The 15,377-nt window shown below is 39.5% G+C and overlaps 1 protein-coding gene across 5 annotated transcripts in view; it reads left to right on the forward strand.

Moving 5' to 3' along the window:
• The window catches only part of SCAPER (S-phase cyclin A associated protein in the ER), a 151,994-nt gene that overhangs the window by 13,078 nt on the left and 123,539 nt on the right, over positions 1 to 15,377 (forward strand). For all 5 annotated transcript variants that reach the window (XM_021407002.1, XM_021407001.1, XM_021407003.1 and 2 more), the window contains exons 4-7: positions 1,093 to 1,287; positions 9,943 to 10,043; positions 10,492 to 10,608; positions 14,125 to 14,282. In XM_021407002.1, coding sequence (XP_021262677.1) covers positions 1,093 to 1,287; positions 9,943 to 10,043; positions 10,492 to 10,608; positions 14,125 to 14,282 — 571 coding nt within the window. The remainder of the gene's footprint in view (positions 1 to 1,092; positions 1,288 to 9,942; positions 10,044 to 10,491; positions 10,609 to 14,124; positions 14,283 to 15,377) is intronic.

The raw sequence follows: 15,377 nt of genomic DNA on the forward strand, positions 1-15,377 counted from the left end.
ACTGGGAGGTTATCAGGGTAGACACAGAAACCTAATGAACTACAAGGAGAGTAAAGAGGAAAGAGTCCTCCATCCTCAGGCAGGAGTGTGTACGTGTAGGTAGATGACAGTGTGTATCTGTCAAGTAACAGTCCCCACATGACTGACCTGAACGCGCAAGGTTAACAAATGCATAACGTACCTCCAAGAAGGTATTTGTGATTCCTTCTCTGTGCCAGCATTCATGTAGGCAGTTGGATGTTTTCCTCTGTTTTCATCACATTTAGCATGTTGGCAGTCCTCTGTATCTGAGCAGCAAGGTAGTACTAAAGCAATTAGCGTGCATATTAACACGGAGAATCGGATAGCGGAGTTGTTGCAGTGAAAGCTGTTCATTACAAGCTAGAACAGCACGAGAACAATTTCAGACTTGGCATCAGTAGGAGCAACTTGATTCAGTGGCTCTGTGCTTGTGCTGGGTTGAACTGAGCTTGCAATGTCAACAAAATGGTGAGTGGGAATCTTACTGCAGATGGTCTTCTCAAGTAGGAAAGTTTCTTTTGAAACTCATTCAGCACTTGCATCTTCACTGACATATAGCCATAACGTATGGATCCAGGGGCTAGCCACGTCAGCATCGCATCAGCATTTCACTGACCTTAATGCTCATAGGTTAGTATGAGAGTTCAGAAACAGTACAGTAGTATGTGATGTCCTGGTAATACAGTTTAACTGTGTTGGAACACTACTGGTATGATTACTAGGAAAATTTTATTTTTGTCTTTGGGTGCACATGGTACTTAAGTACTGTGGGATATATAGTCTGAAAATGGAGCACTGTGCTGCGTGTAAGAGGCTGAATATCAAGCATTGTGCAAAATGAATGCTGAGTTATAATTGTCAAAGAATCAGAAATTGGTTCTACATATTGGTTGCATTTGTTTAAGGTAAGAAAGCACGTTTTAAAAACTCAAACCAATGGAATGCCATAGTCTTCAGTGAAAAGCTTCTTGCTTACAAGCGTTTAAATGTATTGGGAAAAATGTATTGTATCGAAGCACAACCCCTTACTGTACTTCTTCGTTGTTTTCCTTTGTGTCTTGTTTTCTTTAGAGCTCTTCCCTAGACTGTAAGTTAACAGCAGCAACAGGAGATAAAACCTTTGACAAAAGCCCGACCAAAGCACGGCAGCCTCGGAAAGTTGATCTGCGAGCTCGGTACTGGGCGTTCCTGTTTGACAATCTGAGACGGGCGGTTGATGAAATCTACGTTACGTGTGAGTCGGATCAGAGCGTAGTGGAATGCAAGGTAAGATCTCAGCAGTTCTGCCTGCCTGCTGTCACGTGGTTCTTGTTGCTCTTCTTGCTCTGTACAAAAAAAATGAACTCGGCAAATAAGGAGGCAGAGCCTCAGAAGTGTTTGTGTGCTTTCGTGCCTTTGCGTTTAGTCTAGGCAAGTGAATAGGAAAGCGGGTGGCGTATTGATTCAGATTTAACAAGATGAAAGATTTTAGGTAGCGACTAATTTTGAAGTGTGTAAGGATTTTATAATGTCGTAGATCTCATTTTTTTAAAATTAAATCACATTCTGCTAATCAAGCTCTGATTTAATTAATTTTCAAAAGGAACATTGATTTTTACTTTTTCCCTATCACGTTCCTTACTGCAGGTGGCACTGTTGTGATTCAGCCTTTTTCCCATTCTTTGGCTTGTTGTTAAATGCCTAAATTATTAATTCCTTGCTTTTTTGGTTATTAGTTCTCTCTCTTCTGATTCTCTGTGGTGGTAAGAGTGATGGATAGTCAAGAATAAACCATGTGTGGTTGGGATGTTTTTTCCTAATTTCAGATGACCTGTACTTGTAATAAGATGTAATGCTATGATGATTTTCTAGTAGATCCACAGAAAAACTATTGTCATTAACAAAATGGGGGTGTATTTCAAGCACTGAGAGAAGCCAGAAGAATACATTTTCAAAGAAAAGTGAAAGATGCATTTTTTTTTCAGTATTCCTGTTAAATATAGCTCAAAACTCAACGCGTTCTGGAACTGATTATCTAATCACTGTATAAAAAAATATGTGCATCAATTTAAGTAAACAGTTTTCTTATCGTATGCATCTAGTTCTCTGCTGTAATCAGACACTGCCAAATTGGCTTTAAGATTAGTGTACAAATACATTTCATTGAAAGCAGATTTGAAAACTGAACAGTAGCTAGAGGCTTCCAAACTGTGGGTTGCTCTAACACAATTTACCATGTTGATACTAAACTGTCTTCCTGCTCAGGAAACTCCTCTGAAGAATTTCTTGGTTTAAGAAAATCGGTCAGCCTTGCATGGTAATTAGATTACCATTTTAAACTTCTGTGCCTGGAAGAACAGTAGCATATTTGTATCATTATCACATATTTTAGGGGTTAGATATCATTCAGCATTTTAATCATGCGACTTGATCTGCTCTCAGATGGAGATACTATATAGCCTAAGTGGACAGTCTTCATTTTCATAGATGCTTGACAGCGATGTATGTATCCCCGGGCATCAGGTTACTTGTATGCAGAACATGGGTGGAAAAAGCAAAAACTGGGTAAACAAGGGTGTTCAGCATCCTATGTCATCAAACCGATGCAATGTTCCGTGCTTTAGCAGGTGGAACGTGTGTTTGTGCTCCAGTCTTTTGTGTGGGAGATTTTCTCCCTAGGTTACTGTTAAATGTGATTTATTACTCCTTTTTTCTTCTTTGTGCTGTAGGAGTTCAGCTCACTCCTAGACTTTTTCCACTGAAGTATTTCCACTGAAGTATTCAGTATCAGAATATTTTAATAAAATTCCACTCTGTACGTTTTTGCTAAAGTTGCTAGAATAGGGATGGGATAGCTTTACTTTTATATTCTATATTTGCTAACTTCTTATACTATGTAGAAAAACATGTGTCGGTTGAAATGATACGTGAGATGCCAACAGACAAACCCGCTCAGTGGAAAGTGGTTTGATGTGTTTCTGATGTAAATAAGGAATTAAGGACAATTCCTGATTCCCACGTTTTTCTATGTGATTGTCAACCACGTTTGACAGAATATCTTGGTAGTGCTTTTCACAAAGGATTGGTTTTAGTTTTACTGCTGGACATCCGTGGGAAACAATATTAAATAAGGATCCAAGATGGTAAAATTGTTCATCTGTTTTTTTTAAAGGATTTTGAAAAATCATTTGTACTGAGCTAGATCTCTGTTATGGAAAGCTTTATTCACAGTTCAGTGTTTTAAACAACACCTCAAACTTGTGTGTTGGCCCAATGGGCGATGCTGTTCCACTTAAGCATTTTGCTTGTGCAAAGATCACATTAAAAGAGAATCTTAGGAAAAAAAATAAAGCGGGGCAAATTCAGGCACTGGAAACCTTCACCTTAACCCAGTGCAAAGGTGTTTAGTTTTGATTTTGTACCTTTTGCTCTCCTGTAGCCTTAAAAGTTGGTATCGTTTCATTGATTATGTTGTTACTGAAGATGATGTTTGATGCTCCCAAGTGGGAAAGGGCTCCAGTGGCTGGTTGTGGTTGAAACTGCAGACGAAGGATTGTGGTGAGGATACAAACAGTGGAGATGTGTGTAAGAAGATCGGTCGCTGTGTATATTTTCTCTCAACTTTGGGCACTGCTGTAGGTGGTATTTTGCTATTGATTTGACAGAGCACTCTCAAACAGTGTAGGTAGATATGGCTCTCATGCTCCACATGTAAAGATACAATGAAGGTGGTTGAAATGTATACAAAAGAAATAATGGATTCTCAAATTTATTGATCACTTTACAATACACGAATCAGTTTGTCTGGTGGTGCTAGAGAGAGAGATTACATCTAATAGCTCTGTCTGTAACCTTGAATGTTTCAAAATATGGCTGTTTCATATATTAGCTAGGTGTCTGGGTGCAATGTTTATATGAATTTTGTACCACCTAGTGTTTTTTGAGTTTTGGGTGGTGTGCATAGGCCCAAAAAAGCTAGTTGTTTTGAGGATCCTTTGCATTGCTTTCTGTATCCTAAAAGGAGTTGAGTCTGAAATTCTTCGTGGATGGAAGAAGGCAGATTCCATAGCCAGGGGAGTCTTGATTAATGCAAGAGAGAAATTTCTGCTGCAATTGCTTTATGGTTTTTGACGTGTCGGGAACTGGGTTAGGGGAGATAAAGTTATTAACAAAAAAAAGCTGCCTCCCCCACTCCTTATTGATGAAGTTTGGATCCAGAAGATTCTCAGACTAACTGGCTTCAGCTTCTTTTTGAGTTGGATTTTATGAAGCAAAAAAATCTAGCTCACTTGTTTTTAGATTTGTTTAGCATTACTTAACACTTGTACAAGCTTTTATCTTTCTACCTAACCTTTATTAATTGGTATATTCCTACGAGATTTCGGCAAGGACAGTTTCTCTCTTTGTAATGCTTACGGAAAGATACTTAAATCACCTTGAGAACAGTTCAATACAGTTTTAATTTTCTTGTTTATTCCCTCTGGGGGAAAAAAAAAAAGGAAAGTGTGAGATACTGAAAAGAGGTGGGGAAAGGATCTCTCCTAAGAGAGTTAGCATATTGTATGGTGGTGTTCTCTGACAGAACCAGCTGAAACGACTTCATTCCAGGCCTTCCAAGCAGAGAGATCTCTGGGAGTGATTTCCCATCGTTTCAGTTGATTGAAGGCCTCCCTGAAGGGGAGAGGAACTTGTTTCATTAGGGTCTCTTGCTGAGAACGCCTTGTGAGGGCTGTTTTTAGTTCAGGATATGCTAATTCTAACAATCCCCATCTCTGCACGCAGGCTGAGACCCGCAGACATCCATGCTGATTACTGGCTTATGAGGCAGCCGAGGAAATAAAACTGTTTCTAGATGTGTTGAAGCTGAAGGTAGGAAAAAAACTGAAGGTTTTCCTAACTTTGAAAAGGAAATCTCCAGTGATTCAGTGTAATGGACAAGTTGATCCAAGCAGGATCCTGAGTGCGTTTTCACTGATGTAAGAGCCAGTTCAACTCTGTCCGTTTTACTTTCTGGGAGATAAGGTTTTATTTTGTTATTCATACACTTCAGTTTTATAGCTGCACATATCTGATTCCAGGGAGGAAAAAAAAAAAGTATGGAATCTGAGTTAGATACTTCTGACTTCTAGGGAGAAATGATTTGTTATATGTGAATTTCATTCTTTTCTTGCAGTGACGCAAATCCTAGAAGCGTCCCAAGAGGGCTTCTGAAATAATTTATTTCCTCAACAAAGGCCTCAGAGTGTTCTGTTTGGATGTGTTATTCTTGTTCTAGTGTCCTGGTTTCCTCTGCATCCCTGAGAGAAAGAATTTTGACTTGACAAAGCAATTGAAAAGATGAGCTAAAGCTGTGCAAGATCCAAGTGACTTTAATTAATGTTTATTTAGCATCTCTTGCTTTCTACACCTAAATTCTTATCATTGATAAGAATGCCAGAGTCATCAAGTGTATTTCTGTCAATTCCATAACTGTTTTGGGCATTAACATAATGCCTCCTTGTACAGATGTCTTCAATCTTGGAACCTCTAGAAGAACACTTCCAGTTAGAAGGAGAATTTCTGCATGAACTGAATTGCATTCTGTATGATGGAATGTCGTCTTACTCAGTAAAGCCAAGGTGATTCTGAATTGCCCTGAAAACCGAAGGCAATGAGTTATAAATGAGAACATGTATAATTCTTCTTCTGTCTTTCTCATGAGAGAGTTTTTCAGATCAATGAAGTTTTATGGAATATACATTTTGAAACACTCTCAAATTGTTGAAAAGGGCTAATTCTGCAGTTGGGATGTGTCAGGAGTGTGACAGGCTGCTGCTTCTCACTGTATTTAAAAAAAAGTGTTCTGAGAGTGAAGTTATTTAGGAGGAGTTGTGTATGTCTCTTTCTAAGGAAACATGTATGGCTGTATTGCAGCTGTTCACACAGATAGATAATTAAAGAAAGCATGCATAGTTTGTGAAAAATATTACATTATGCATTGCTAATGTTAAGAATAAGCTAAAATAAAGATGTGGCAGCGTAGTTCATTTCTCTGACATGTTCTACAGTTTTGAATTGTAGTGACCTTAAAATCATGCAATCTCCCCTGCTCCCCTCTTTTTTTTCTCTCTCTGCATTTTTTTTCCTCCTCCTTAATTGAGAATGGGAGAATAAGTGGAGAGGATGAGGTTTCAAACAGTGACACGACTTCCAAACAGTGAACCTCTGTTTTTAGAGATTATAATCGACCCGTCTAGGGCCCAAGTCAAGACAGTTCTGATTCAGGAATATAGGATTATCCTGATACAGCTGTTCTATTTATAGAGATCCTTCTTGTTTGGAAAGTAGTCAATGTGATCACCCAAGTGAAGAGGGCTGAAGCACAACTTAAAGATAAATACATATGTAAAGAGGGAAGCAATGACCGAGAGCTAGAGAAAAGAAGGAAAAGCCTGGAAAGATCTTTCTTAATGTGCAGAACTGTGCATCAGAGTGATGGAGGAGAGGGAGAAACAGGAGCTGCATTGTGAGTGTTTTTAGTTCTATGCCACTGGTTTTCCTCTAACCTCTTTTTTTTAAACAGTATGGCTTTCTTTTTCGGTTTGAACTAGCTCTTTAAAAATTGTGCGGGATGGTTATGACCTTGAAAAATAATGGGATTTAAAATTGTTTTGACTCTCGCGCAGCCGTAGCCTACCCCATAAAGGTTCCTTTTTGTCAGCACCTTCTCAAGTGGTACGAGTTTCCACTGCTTCAGCACCGCAGGGTATATCTGCTACCCTCGGTGCCGTAGGTAAGGCGCAGGGCTGTATTGATGTCCAGGACCTTGGAGCCCTGCACGCCGGGATTGTGTGTCAGCAGGACAAAGGGATGGCGCCAAGCGGCCTGCTGTATGCGCCGCTAACTCGAATTAATTACAAACCAATCGAATCCGTTGCAGCCAATTGGTAAACTAATTGGTAATTTTAGCTGTACATCTATATGTAGTTATCTGGAGGCCTGTAACGGCGCTTTCAGAGCCACTTTTGTTCTGCTTCATCCTGCTTGACAAAATGGCCCTCATAGCTTTAGGGAGAAAGATGTGCATCAGTGAATGTGGGGCAGCTCCAGCTGCTTGTCTTGTTTGTATTCCCTTGTTCGTAGAACATGACTCGGATTACAGCTGCGTGGTTCTGCTCTGATCATTTCTGATAACGTGTAGCTAAACATTCCTTAAAATAAGTTTAGCCGTTTTTTGTTTTTTTTTTTGTATGCCAACTAAATTCAGAAATGTAACGCGTGTTCCGATGGATTCTTTTTTTTTTTTAGGAATATCTCAGTGGCAGACTTGAAAAGTAAATGGTTCAGAATTAAATTTTGCTTTCTATGCCCTTATTGTTAATAATAGTCAGCACAGCGTAGCGTGGGCTAGCTGAAATGGATGTGAATTGAATTAGAAAGCTGAAATTTTATTAGTGAAACTGGAAAAAAGAGCTGGCTAAAATACTGAACTCGTTCATGTCTTGTAGCAGACCTTACTTATGAATTATTTTAGTGTTGTAAACTAACTGCCTCGTAAGAAAGATTTTTGTTTGCTTTTTTGTGGAGGATTTCAAAACAAAGAGCCACTTTTAGATCAGCAGCGGCATCGTGTTTGACTTTTGTAGGACTTTTCCAACGTAACAAACAGCATATGCTCTGGGTCTCTCATCTCCACCAGTGGATACTTACATGCAAACTGAAGCTGACTTTCAAACTTGTTTTGTTTAACAAAACAAATAATCATCATTAAATGTTGCACACAAGAACGCATTGCGTGCAGTAAGACCCTTTCTCTGTTGCAGGTAAAGTTGGATAGGAGGTGATGTTACAAAGGCAGGCATTAGCTAGCTGTACTGGGGCACTAGCTACTCTGGTCCGTATAGAAATGTTTATTATTAAAATTTTTAGTTGTGCCCTTAGGAATGTACACGTTTTTGTTTGTGATCACTCCCCAAATGTTTCTGTCTAATAACTTCGAAGAGAACATTTTTCTTAATATGAGCAATGAAGACTTTGGCATAGAAAGGAATTTGTAAATCGGGAGAACGTCATTAATGTTTTTTCCTTTTCTCATAATCGCAGAATTCAAGCTTCATTTATGGATCTTTATTTCCAACACGCTGTCAGAGGCTGGTGTTCCATGCAGTTTTTCTGGTCTGCAAAAGCTTCTATTTCTGATAGACATGATCTTGAAGCAGCTGCTTTGGAAATGCATTAATGTGCTTTGTGGTGATGATCAAGTCTGTGTGAGCTTTTGTCACGTTCAGGAGATGATACTTCGAGTATGTATGTGGAATATAAGCAATTTCCTACCTCCGTGCATTGTAAAAATGGCTCCCTTCTTGGCCAGTCAGAGCAGAAAACCAAAGGTTGCACAGGGAACAAAGCAAAGGGTTGAACTGTGCCATCCTGTTTGCTTTGCTGGGAAAAGATGTCAGTGCTGTCTGAGTAAGGACTGCAGGATCCCATCTTATTTGTACTTTTTGATTGTATGTAATCTGATCTTACAGTATTTACTGCGGTGACACGTTTTGTCCAAACTGGAAGGCTGGAAGTTAAGCGTGAGGATATTTGTGTTGGAAACAAGTCATTCAGTTCAGCACTGCTCAGCTGTTGACTTTTTATCAGGCAATTTATCAATTTCTTCCTGATGTAACGTGGAATTAACTTCTTGTCTTTTTCCAGCAGTTCATTTTATTTGTTGGAGAGCAACATATGATTTGCAATCTTCTTCTAACTTCTTAATCAAGATTTTGCAAAGTTCAAATGAAACTGCAGCATGCCCACGTAATTTCTGGCAGTGTATGTTTAAACCTACCTAGAATTGTGGGCTGGACTAGTTTGCTCTTCAGATCCCTTCCAGTTGTGCTATTGTATGACAATATACAAATCTTCCAAGCCATAAAATATGTTCACGCATGCAGCTTTCAGTGATCAAGTCACATAAAAATGCGTGAATTCTTCAGCAACACCATGTAGTTTGAAAATGACTTTTAAAGTGGTAGAAAATAAACTGTTTTCTAATAGTGAAAAAGGCATATCTGAGTATTGAAGTTGTGAGGTCTGGACGTGTAATTGCTCCATACTGGCAAATTCACAGTTAGTGACTTTTTTCCCACTTGTTAAGGTGTACTAATCAAAGGAGAGAATAGAAGCTTTGCATTTTGCTGGTCGTCTCGTTAGTTTCTCAGTAAGCTTATGTCAAAGGCAATCATTCCATAAATGGAATCTAATGCTTTCTCATGTTGCTTCTCAAAGTATCACCATCGGATTCCTTTAAAAACTGCCTTATCAGTGTGCTCGTGCTGATAATCCCACGTGACAGTAGGATATCTGTCATGAACCTAGGAGAGTACAAGCATCCATCCGTGCACCCTTTGGAAACATCAGGAGCAAGGTGCAGCTTGCTGGACTGCCCCAGTTAAGTTCTATACTGCAGCAATCTGGGTTTCTCCAGGAGGAGCTCCCTCTGTCTGATACAGTTGCTTTGGCGTAACTTTGTTAATTTTTCACTCCACAAACAGATTAATCATTTGCCATGAGCTTTTATTTTTCCGCTGTAAGAATTTGTACAATTTTTGGATATTTCATGAAGTATGTCCTGCATATTTCTGAGGATAATGACTGCTGAAAAAGCAAAACCAAAACAGAACAGCGATATCTATGTATGCTAGGAATTATTTTCTTGACAAGTTTTGCTCTGTTGTCCTTAGGTGTTGGATCTTGCAGAGATCTTAGAAGACATGCCCATTTTTTTGATAGAATACGTGTTTTAATGTTCATTCACATCAAAGCTTGAGATTTTTTGCCTTCAGGGATTTTCTTGTTATTTTTGATAGGAAAGATGCAGACCAGTAAATTTCCTTCTTTCTATTCACTTCTCTTTTTGGGACCAAGGAATTGTTTTTTAATTAACAGATGGGTGTAATGGTTGCTTTTCAGGAAGTCCTGATGATGCTCGATAACTATGTGAGGGATTTCAAAGCACTGATTGACTGGATACAGCTACAGGAGAAGCTAGAGAAGGCTGATGCTCAAAGCAGGTAATCAGCTGCTGGGTTTGTTCCTTTTATTTATATCCACATGCTGACTCTTGATAAAATTCCTTCTGTGATATTGAACAAATTGGACAAATTGTAGTATCCTGTTGTGGGTATCCAGGTGGAAAGTTTTTCTATTGGACAGAATTGGTGTGAGGTTCTAGTGGGAGTTCTTTTCTCCCTCATAGTGTTATCGGGGAGTAGTTGTGCTGAAAATGGAAAAGAACTTGGAAGTGAAGTATTTGAAAAGTAAAACTGCTTTAAATAAGCACTGTAGCTTGCAAGCATGAATGATTTTTGATCTGACTTTAAGTGATATGGTTTGGATTTGGTGAAGAAACAATTGCAAGGGTGTCTGATTACATTCATCACTCCATAATACTGATGATGTTATGCAGATAGAGGGTAAATATAGTTTTTGTTTTTAAGCTTTTCTTTCTTCAATTTGCAGACCTACTTCACTAGCCTGGGAAGTGAAGAAAATGTCTCCAGGGCGCCACGTGATCCCAAGTCCCTCATCAGACAGAATTAGTGTGACGTCAAATGCTCGAAGGAGTTTAAATTTTGGGTATGAGAACAGATAATTCTATTAAAGCTTAAAATCAGGATTCATTTGAAACAGAGATAATGAATATGCTATTCTTCGATAGTAATATATGGCTTTGCTGTTTATTAAATTGTATGCACGCATAGTTGCATATGCTTTTCTTTAACAAATGCTCTATAAAAGAAAATCCTGTGAAGTACTTAATTTTTTACTTATTACATATTCAATTATTCATCGATCTAATGACCTGAACTTAGAATACAATTATATTCATATTTCATCTTGTCTGTGTAATACTCTTTTTCCCGCTACAAAACTAAGGTCAAAACGTGTGCGACTGGCATTTTAAAATTGCCTGTGTGTGCAGTGCAGGTGGCCAGCTGAGTGTGCAGAAGTAACTATTGATCAAAAAGACCGAATGTAAGGTGAGATGATGATGATGATAATCAGCAAAAATGATACAGGTGTAAATATAGAACCTACATGGTAGAATAATGCATCTTTCACTTAAATAAAATAAAAATGACTATGAGCACATAAATGTCCAATCTAAGTCCTTCAAAGAGTGCATTGTGAGTTCAGCCAGGTTTCCTGTGATGTTGAGCACATACCATACTCTTTCACAAGTAGCAGGAATGACCTCAGCTGAAATTGCATACTAGGATATTTGGTCAGTACCTCTACCTATTCATCTCTTCTAAAATTTGAATATCAAATATTTCCAAAAAAGTATTACAAACTCGTGTTGGTGCAATTTTTCCTCTGTGTTGACATCTCTGTATGTATTGATACTGACCTGCAACATTTTAGAGGTTGTTTGCTTAAATACATGATGATTAAGGCTCGGTGCTGGGGCCTCTTCTATTCAACATCTTTATCAGTGATCTTGATGAGGGGATTGAGTGCACCCTCAGTAAGTTTGCGGATGACACCAAGTAGGGAGGGCATGTTGATCTGCCAGAGGGTAGAAAGGCACTACAGAGGAGCCTGGATAGACTGCATCAATGGGCCAAGGTGAACTGTATGAGTTTCAAAAGGGCCAAGTGTCGGGTCCTGCATTTTGGTCACAACAGCCCCAGGTAACCCTACAGGCTTGGGGAGGAGTGGCTGGAAAGCTGCCTGACAGAAAGGGACCTTGGTGTGCTGATGGACAGTAGGCTGAATATGAGCCAGCGGTGTGCCCAGGTGGCCAAGAATGCCAATGGCTTCCTGGCTTGGATCAGGAACGGTGTGATGAGCAGGACTAGGGAAGTCATCCTGCCCCTGTACTCAGCACTGGTGAGGCCTCACCTTGAGTACTGGGTTCAGATTTGGGCTCCTCAGTACAGAAAGGACATGGAGGTGCTGGAGCAGGTCCAAAGAAGGGCAACAAGGCTGGGGAAGGGCTTGGAGAATGTCCTATGAGGAGAGACTGAAGGAACTGGGGCTGTCTAGTCTGGGGGAGAGGAGGCTGAGGGGAGACCTCACTGCTCTCTTCAAATACCTGAAAGGTGGTTGTGGTGAGAGTGGGGTTGGTCTCTTCTCACTGGTGACAGGACAAGGGGAAATGGCCTCCAGCTGCTCCAGGGGAGGTTTGGGTTGGAGATCAGGAAAAACTTCTTGACAGAAAGGGTTGTTAAGCACTGGAACAGGCTCCCAGGGAGGTGGTTGAGTCACCATCCCTGAATGTGTTTAAAATCTGTTTGGATGTGGTGCTCAGGGACATGATTTAGCGGTGGTTTGATAGAGTTAGGGTAGTATGGTTAGGTTGTTGTTAGACTTGATGATCTTGAATGTCTTTTCCAACCTGAGCGATTCTGTGATTCTATGATTGGTGAAAAAATATGCACAAGCAGTCAAATGAAAACGTTGAGTATGGAGGAAATAAAAGTTCTTCTTTTTTATTTTAAAAATCTAGAAAATAATGATGCTAGGATTCAATTCTGTCTTTAGTTGTTGAACACAAGAATGCGCTTAATAGTTTTTCTCTGTAAATTGCTGTAATGTGGGAGTAAGGGAAAGGAGATGTCACTCCATGCTTGCACAGTTCTGATATTCTCTTTGCTGAGCAGTATGGAATGATGTGAGATAGGTCCCCCCAGTCCCTGTCCCCTGCAATCTGCTCTTGGAGCGCTTGTGGAAATCAGTCTGGTCTCTGACAGTTTTATTGTTCATTTGTATACAGCTTGCTTTGTAAATATCTGCTATGGTTTGTAGCTATGTTCATATCCTAGTGCATCCCAAGGGCTTTGCTTAGCCTTCCTTTCTGATTTCTCACATCCTATTGTATCCCCTTAGAATTGGTGGGGACTGTAAAAACTAGCCAGGTATTTATGATGTTGCTCTTTTTTGGTGGCTGCCTTGATAAAAATGGGAAATACAACCTCTTGGTGTTCCACTGGGCTTAAGATAATGAACAGCCTAGTTATGTAGGGCTTTTCTACATGTTTGTTAGAAACTTGCAAGATCTCAGTTTCTTTGTCCCTACTTTGCTTTAGCTAATGAGGCAGCTGGATTTCTTGGACCAGTTTACTCAGCGTTGTAAAGCCTGGAGGAGAAATCACTTGTGTGATTGCAGATAAAGCAATTCTTGTTACTGAAAGGTAATTAGACGTTCCCTTGAATGTAACGGATATTACCATTTTCAAATTTAAAAAAAAAAAAAAAACTTGGTTGCATTCATTTAAATAGGACTTGATGGTTTGTGCTGAAAATGGCCACTCTTTACAACAGGCAAACCAAAATAATTGAAAAGGCACTACAGCTCTGTCCACCCAGAAATGCCAAGTTGAGGCAGTCACTTGCGTCTTTCCAAAAGCTGGGAAGATGGCCTTTCAGATTTCTTCCTGTAGAGCAGGTAGTAGAAAATGGATGTATTCATTTGTGTACTCAACTGTCCAGCAAAACAGTTTGTTACGGATTTGTGTGGTCTACGTTTGCAGCGGGACTTGCACTTTAATGGACTTCCTGCAGATACAGTTTGTTTGACTCGCCGTGTACGCAGTGGTTGCAGCCGGTTCTCTACAATTCATTGGTGCAGTTGGGCAGGAGCCAGGAAGATGCAAGAGAAGGGCTGTTCTACTTGGCTGCAAACACTCACCATGTGTTTATTGTTATCATTTTAAAGTAACTTGCTCTTAAAGAGTGTTTCTTGTGGGAACTGTTTACGCATTGCTGCCATGTTGAATCTGTCTTTCACCGTTAGGCATTTTTAAAATTTCAACTTGAGAATTTAGCTTCCTGTTCCTTTGGTTTCACTGACTTCTGTGTATAAGGAATCTCACGTGGAGACTTTTTCTCCAGCTGCAGCACTACTTGGTGCATCCTTCTGTCCACTCTGTGACTGGACGCATGTAATAGGTAATATGTAGTATCTCATAGCTCAGCTTGCTGGGTTTTTTTAGCTGCGGAAAGAAGAAATAATTCTCAGTTTTTCGAATTTACTTTCAGCATGAGTTGGTAAAATCCAGGATCAAATAAGGAGTGTAATGAGAAGTTTCCTGATGAACCATTCTGTTCTTTGATTAGACACTAATAAGAGCTATGATTTTCATTTAGGAACCCATCAGTGGCAATTTCTGCTACACGCCTGGCTCCTTCTGGTGTCAGCTGGGCTGATAAGGTAAAAGCCAACCACGGAAAAGCGGCCAATCCTGAGTTAGCAGCAACACAAACCTGTCTGCCAGCTCCAATACAGAAGGCATCACGAAAAAATGGTAAGTCTTTTTAAATGGCTTGTTTTCACAAAATGCACTGTATAGTTCAAAGCGTGACTTGTCTTCAAATGAAAATGTCTCATTTTGCCTTGTGCAATGTTAAAATCTAAATCAAAGGCGGAGAGGAAAGACTACTGCAGCTTCACTTTATCATTGTAATGGGTAAGTTCTAGACAGCTGTGTTTTCAACTACAGGTAATGTTCTGTTGTATTTCCAGTGTCTATAAATTGATCAGTGGCGAAGTCATTGCATAACGCCCCAAGAAAGATCTTTTGGTTGCAAGCTGATAATTGAATTGAGAGCAAATTGGGGGTAAAGTTTAACACAGTTTCTTTGTAGGAAACCTGTATGCATGGTTTCTGTATGTTCATTGTTGACATCTGAGATCACAGTAGGAAAAAAGGGCTGTGATTCCAGGCCAAATAAAAAATTAAAAAGAAAAGTTTCAGATAATCTCTAAAGAGCGATACATGTCTAGGATTCTCTAAAACAGCTGAAGAGCTGATATTATCAGAACTGTACTGAAGTTGAAAGCAGTGCTGTTTTCTTTCTTTGAATGCAAAGATTACGATGTGTAGTAATGAGTTTTTCTCTGAAGATGTTTTGTGAGGAATGCTTGATGCTGGGATCTTTTCTTCTAGAAGAGATGTGCGTAGTTGTAGACATGAAAATCTTCACCTTTTGGTATATGAAGTTAGTTTTCTTGCACACACTGGTGTTCATAGATTATCTTCTGAGATGCATTTTTTGTTTGGTTTTTTGAAATGTGTGGACCCAAGTGACTTCCTGCAAAAACAGCAGGCTAGGATCAGTACTCTAAAATTTTAAAGAATTGCTTAAAAATCATTGCAACAGATCGTAATAATTGAGTGTAGTTGTACTTTTATGCCAGTGGTAGTAGAAATCCTTTATGGTGGTTTGGAAACACGATCTGTCAGATCTAAAATACCATGTCCAAGTGTCTTGCAGTTTAATATAACTGGATTCAGTAGAGCACAGATTTTTATGCTTAGAAAAGAACAGTCAAAACCATTCTCCAAAAGTAGTTGTTTGGATGGGGATTGATCGATGCTGGTTGTGTTATGGAGCTCCTT

This window comes from Numida meleagris, chromosome 9, assembly GCF_002078875.1.
Source record: "Numida meleagris isolate 19003 breed g44 Domestic line chromosome 9, NumMel1.0, whole genome shotgun sequence".
NCBI lineage: Eukaryota > Metazoa > Chordata > Aves > Galliformes > Numididae > Numida > Numida meleagris.